This window comes from Athalia rosae, chromosome 4 (assembly GCF_917208135.1).
Source record: "Athalia rosae chromosome 4, iyAthRosa1.1, whole genome shotgun sequence".
NCBI lineage: Eukaryota > Metazoa > Arthropoda > Insecta > Hymenoptera > Athaliidae > Athalia > Athalia rosae.
In genome coordinates, this window is record NC_064029.1 from 495,612 (window position 1) to 502,250 (window position 6,639).

Genomic DNA, 6,639 nt, shown 5'->3' on the forward strand with positions numbered 1-6,639 from the left:
TGGTTCTTACTATCGTTATCGATGAAATGAATTCAAAAGTTAACTAGTAATGAGCATAGCGATAGCCTAATTATTAACTACAGTCTTCAAATATCAGCAATCAATATCTACATTGTTGTATACATCCCTATTCAATAGTTGGATTTATTCTTTTACTTTTCGATTTGGATTCTTAGGATCGTTCAGTAATTTGTGTCGTTTGTAATTTTCAGATGTACTTCATTCTCAATTTAGTAATAAGTCTCAACTGCTTAGCAAATCGAACAGTTGAACAGTTGATGATCAAGTCCGATTTGAGTTCAAATTCAAATCTTACCATTATGTGCAGGTGTGCGGTTTTATGGATGTCACTTGTACAAAATTTATGATGAATCAATACATCTCAATTTAGGAAAGGGAACTCAATAGTGAGAACAAATATTGTTATGGAAGGCTCATGTACTTATTTTTGTAGACTAACATCATGCGAAATCGTTCCAGCAGAGTTAAAAAAAACCCAATCCCGATACAGTCGTGAGTCAAGGTATGAGCTGAAAGAATGTCCCTACTCCTTGGATTCGCCTTTCCCTGTCAGGTAGCTTTAGGCCCAACAAGGCCCCATTCAGTATACTGGCAACCTCACCTGGCAACCTCACCTGCAATGCAGCCATCTTGATGTTCCTGTGTATTGCGAGTACTCTCTTTGGAAACGACAATTGTGTTTTTCGCTTCTTTAGCAAATACTGATTTCATAAGTATTCTGGTGTGTTCAACCAGTATAGACACAGTCTAACAACACGTTCGGATTGAAAAATAATAATTGCAGCTTCTAAATTTCAATTTAAATCTACCTTCTGTGCGTTTACGGACCCTGAGAATCGGTAGTTTTTCTTCCTTGTTCTTATCACTATGTCTGGCGAATAATTAGTGCTAATAATTCAGTGACAAGAATGATAATATAAGACATTAAAACATTACATGCTTATTTTGTGCGCGGGTTAGCAAATCTTGCAATGTTCTTACAACCGTTTTGGCATTCAATTTGATTAGTGGTAATTTCATTGTTAGAATGATATTCATGATGCAAATGATTTAACTTACACTCCACTAATTTTTAAAATAAAGATATCGGTAGATTACAGTAAAACAATATACCTATTACATCATATGGCACAAGCTGCGATTCTTGATTATGATCGATGTGCGCTGATAAATTAACAGTTTGTATAAAATTGAGATCGTGTAGGTTTTCAGATTGAAATATTCATTTAACAGTGGTCGTGCGGAAGAACTACCAAAGAAAAGAAAAAAAAAAGGCAAAAGAGTTTTTGAAGTGAAAAATATCAGCCACTGAGATAATTTCTTACCGAACCGGAACTGAATAAGATGGGATCGTCAAAGATCGAGTACGTCGAATCGTCGCATATGTACGCTACTAATTACATTCGTAATTCAAAAGCTATCGGCGTACTTTGGGGAATTTTCACCATATGCTACGCTATTATTGGAGTTGTGGCCTTTGTGACTCCTGAATGGCTCGGTGATTTGGAGCATGAAAATCCGGGGAGATTTGGCCTATGGACTAGGTGCAGCTATGGTGGAAATGGCAAGGAATTTTCATAACTTTAGTTCAACCTTATTTCAATCATTTTAATGTGAAAATAATAGTTGAATTCGGCGAGTCTTGCCATGCAAACCCACTACCGGTCAATATACATTTTATCGCTACTGCGTCCTTAATAGTAATACCGCTACGTCAAGTCCACTGACAGTTTTGCAATAATGTCACTCTCGACATATCTTTCTACGCTGATTCGTTGACTGAATTTCCGCATCGCATTGCATTCGATTGACGTCCGTTAATTTTTTGATACGTTAATGCACATCGCAGTTTTGATGCCTCTGACCAGGCATCAATGCACCTACGCATACCTATAAGATGGAATGATGATACTCGAACATTAAATTTCATACGTCCAACAGGTGAACTTGGAGAGGAATGTATCGGCAGTTTGGATGATTTGTCTTCCATAGCAAGCGTACCCTTCAGAGCTAGCACAATTCTAGTTGGGGTGGCAGTGATTATTGCACTTCTGTCGATATGCGCGATGCTATTATTCTTCTTCTGCCAAAGTACGACCGTATTTTACATCTGTGCCTGGATGCAGGTAGTTTCTGGTAAGAAAATTTAACTTCGACTGCCTTATTGTTCCTATAGTAACTCACTGGCAAATATCTTGACGATAATTGGATGACAATTTCAATTCGAAAGGGAAAACTGCTGTGATAATCGATAATCCGCCGGATCATTCTCACGAATATAAAACTTATTTCTCCTCTCATTGATTTAAATCGATTTTCGTTGATAAATTGAAGAGTTTTATGCAGTGATAAAAATTTCGAGAATAGTTATAAAAATACCTTCTCCGTACAATATTGCTTCGAGAATAAAAGAGTGAACTATATTGCACTTTAGAAAGTGCTGCAGCATTATATCACGTGACCAACTACGTTTACCACTCAACGTTTAAATGCTGCAGGTTTGAGCTCTGTGAGAGATGATGATAGTGTACATTCATAGTGTAATTGCCAATATACATATGCAATATACATGTATAATACCGATGCTCCCGGGCAGGATGTGATGTAACATTGGACATAACCATATGATATAAATACTCGTCCTGCTTTGTGCACAAGCATTGTTGTCTTATCGCAATGTTTAATCAAACACCAAAATACAATTAACGTATTTTTACGGTGATGTGAGCGATTGATGTAAACGCCGGTATTTCAGCGTACAATAGAACAATTCTACCGCGAATTGCAATACCCAGCAAAGTATGACGGAATTTGAAAATCGTTAGACGCTAAAGTTGGCAAATGGGTAATACGCGTGATACGTGTAATTCGTCGTCAGACTCGATAGAAAGTTTAGATTCAGAGTTTTTGAGTCAAGGTTTCTACTCTATATCTACCGGGGCATGTATATTATTTTGTTCTGCGGTTACTTATTGGAACGTATTTCGCAGAAAAATAGTTCAATCAAAATTACTCTGCAAGGACTTTGTTCATTATTTTTTAATATGCGAGAGACGAAAAGTCAATTGGCGATCGTTTGGTGTACCGATAGCATTCGGCCTTAATCAACATTTTATTCCACCGACTTTAAGATCTCGTTGAAATGTCGACTAGACCGTTATGGTGTGTAAGAGTCCCGTTATACCCGCGGTAACCAACACCTTTGTTGTTAACCCGTGGAGACACTCTGCCATGAGGAATCGAGTCATGAATAATTCTTCGCTTGGTACAACGTGTGAATCCAACTGCAACCCCTGAGAATCGAGCATTTTTTTGTCACTTGGAACAGCCTTCTTATTCGTTTGATACTTGAAAAGATCTAACGCTGTACGGATATTATAAGCGGGCTTGAAATTTCACCGTTAAGAAGGTCTGTGGTGCGATCGTTTCCAGTAATGGTTATCATCGAGCGTTCGATTCGGAGCATATTCGAAGGCGGAGAATCAATCGTTTCGTAACGACAATTGCGCGTCCATTATTATTTAAAAGGTTTTTTTTTTATTCATTCATAACGCCGACCGGGTGAACGAATAATTGTTTTCTATACTTTTGCGTCAAATCGGGTAGTGAAAGTTATAATCGGTTGATTACGACGAGCCGGAAAATACGGTTCAGGAAGTATCATTATATTTGTATCCGAAGCGAATGATTTACAAGCGTATAACGCGCTTTATCTCGTGTCTGCAGCGCGTGGATGATTATGTATTACATCATTTCATTTTATATCGACTAAAGTTTTCTCAGAACGTCGGATGAAAAATAAAAAATAATGGTCTCTGTACATTTGAAGCAATTCATACAGCACCGCGGCTATTACTCTGTAATTCAACAAGGTTTACGCTCATTGAGATTTATCGGTACACCTGGAAAAGTAGAATTGTAAAATTTTTCCACAGAGAGCCAGCCTGGTGATCGTGATCGGACTTCTAGCCGTTTAGGTACACACCGTTTAACTTATGGGCGAGGCAATTGATCGCTTTTATTTAAACTATAAAGGTGCAAGGCGTGGGCAGAATGGAATTCTATGGATAAATGCCAAGGCGTGAGAGTCGCCTATTTTTTCTGGAGAAACTTAAACGCAAATTAATTTCATTTGAAATGAAAGCGAGTCTTTGTTGTATGTCTACAGCGCGGAGAGCGAAACCGTGGAAAACGTGGCACTTGCGCTGATTTATAACAATTAGAATTCCGACGCACCTTCGATGAAGCAAAGGTAGTTCGTCTGTACAAAGAACCCATAGAGAGGCTTCTATTTTAAATCCGTCGAGAAGTTTCCAACTTTCATTCAACTCCAACCTTTTACTTCTGCATAGTTTTACTGTGTCAGGTACGTCGGGCGTACTTAAAATTTCTAGAATTATTCGCTTTCATCCAACCTCCGCGGAATTCACAATGCGAAAGTTCAAGACCGCTGATACGTAATTCAGAAATCGTCCCGGTTGTTTTCGTTTCACCATAAGAGATTACCTCCTGATTTAAGTTGGAATTTTTTTTTAATTTCTAGTGTCATCGTGTTTCGTGTGAAAAATATTTTTTCTGTTACATTAACAGCGGTGGCTATGGCAATCGGAGTGGCGGTTTATCCTCTGGGATGGGATTCTCCTTTGATCCGTGCTGTTTGTGGAGCGACAGCTTCCAGGTAAGCCAAAAACACTTGATTTTCGGTTTTATTTGGAAAGTCTTCGATGAGTGTTTGAAAATTCCGTCAATCATAGGTACAATCCCGGCGCCTGTGCGGTCAGATGGGCGATTCCATTGGCAGCGATAGCTGCCCTAGATGCGGCCACTTTGGCTGCTCTTGCCTTTATCTTAGCTTCAAGGCACGTCAGGCTTCAACCGGAACCTTTCAACAATGGATCTTTGTACAAAGGTATGCCGAGCGATTTTTTTTGTCGTACATTACACCGAACGAGTTACCGGGCTGTACCATCATTTTCCGCATTTTCGCCTTCTTCGTTGTCCCAGAAAACCATCTGATCACAGAGTCTTGCAATAATCTAAATTCCGTTCGCCCGCGACCTATACACACAATCCCGCTTTCGTCTACTCAAATGCCATACGCCTTGTTAACTTGAAAGTAAAATTACATATGCGGAATTTGAACTATATGTGTGAGCGGAAAAAGTGCCTCACAATATGAAACGCGGGCAGATTCGTGACGATTGCCTTTGAGCCGTTCAACTTTTCCTTGCTCTGTGTTCCAGGCGAAGTTAACCCGGGATACGTGAACGAGGCGCAGAGCGTTGCTGGTTCGAGAAAGTCTCTGTCGCTTCGACCGGTGCTCCTGGTCGCTCCACCCGAACAGGACCGATACAGCGAACTTTCAAGGGCGAAATCGCACTCCCATCACAGTCTGTACTCTCCTGCTCCGTCTCACCCCGTTCACACGATGTCCACCAACACCCTCAGCCACTCTCAGCACAATTTTCAGCTCTAGGCTTCAGCGTTGAATTGTTGTTCAAGGGCCACGTTATTTACAATCTCCCGATGTATTATAAGTTACTTTTTGAATTGCAGGTTTCAGATTTTGTGAGACTGCACTGCGAACGCAGTCGCACACGCCGAGGTAGTTGTTGATTTTTTATTACCAGGAGGAATTGTGATTTCTGGATTAAATTTCAGTGTGTATTTCGGCGTGCGGAAGATTCGGACGGTTGATATACTTACGTGTACGATGGATGATTTATTTTTCTAAAGTGCTAATAAATTATAGATGTATAGATGGATAGTTAAACATTTAGTAGTAGACAGGGGAGCAATTATGTGACTTGTCATGATATGCGTGTTCTTCAAACGGATCTGCGGCATTTTTGGATTTCATCCATAAAGATCGATAGGTATATAACTCAAACGACTTATTACGAAGACTAATATTTCGAATGATGACTGTACTAATTATGTATTGCGTAGTTTGCAGAAACTGATTTTTCTAATGATTGAAGCGTTATTAATTTTTAACCGAATCGCGATTATCGCGATGATTTTGCTCTTGTTCGGCTCTGCCGATGGTGACCATTTTTCGTCACCGCTTCGAACAACTTGCATCGTTCCCGCTGAAAAGTCCCGAACGGCCGATCGATTATAGCTTTATGGACATTATGAATCACATGTGCATCCAAATCATGTACTTGTAATATTATATACCCATGTTATTCCTATTATACAAATATTATGTCGAGTGCTTACGCATGAGCGCGTAAATATTTAAAATTGGCGTTAAGTTTTATGTATGGAAAATAGAAAATATATGTACACCATAATTTGATAGAAAATTTTGATAACATTTATTTATGATTTAGTAAGAGTTCTACCATTTGGAAATTGGTAGATTCGCAAAATCGCGTTTGAAGGAAAGAAATTGATTCGATAGCCCTTAAAATTATTCAAATAATGCTTCGGGCAGAAGTACGCAAAATACCTGACTACCGAATCAACACGTATAGTTACGGAAAATGTAAACAGAGCGGTCATTCGGCCGATCAAATGTTTAGTTAGTATTTGGCTATCGGTCGGAATGGGTAGTCCCCTGCGTCGTACGTATAAGTTGACGCGTTATAATCCGATTCCGCGCGTGGTGTG

General features: G+C 39.4%; 1 protein-coding gene across 2 annotated transcripts; it reads left to right on the forward strand.

Moving 5' to 3' along the window:
• Positions 1-601: 601 nt before the first annotated feature.
• LOC105687459 (LHFPL tetraspan subfamily member 3 protein) lies at positions 602-6,332 on the forward strand. Of its 2 annotated transcripts, none has more exons than XM_048654920.1 (6): positions 602-742; positions 1,255-1,585; positions 1,963-2,157; positions 4,612-4,699; positions 4,776-4,930; positions 5,265-6,332. In XM_048654920.1, exons 2-6 carry the CDS (start codon positions 1,366-1,368, stop codon positions 5,495-5,497), a joined length of 891 nt encoding a protein of 296 aa, XP_048510877.1. In that variant the 5' UTR covers positions 602-742; positions 1,255-1,365; the 3' UTR covers positions 5,498-6,332. The 2 variants fall into 2 exon arrangements, with proteins under 2 accessions (XP_048510877.1, XP_048510876.1); XM_048654919.1 differs by having other exon boundaries at positions 604-742; positions 1,226-1,585.
• The last annotated feature ends 307 nt before the right edge of the window (positions 6,333-6,639 follow it).

What these genes read in the sequence shown, in the direction of transcription:
- LOC105687459 (XM_048654920.1), top strand. Translation starts at nt 1,366, where the DNA reads ATGGGATCGTCAAAGATCGAGTACGTCGAATCGTCGCATATGTACGCT. An exon ending in GTGCAGCTATGGTGGAAATG is followed by an intron (nt 1,586 to 1,962) that starts GCAAGGAATTTT and finishes TACGTCCAACAG; the next exon opens with GTGAACTTGGAGAGGAATGT. An exon ending in TGTGGAGCGACAGCTTCCAG is followed by an intron (nt 4,700 to 4,775) that starts GTAAGCCAAAAA and finishes CGTCAATCATAG; the next exon opens with GTACAATCCCGGCGCCTGTG.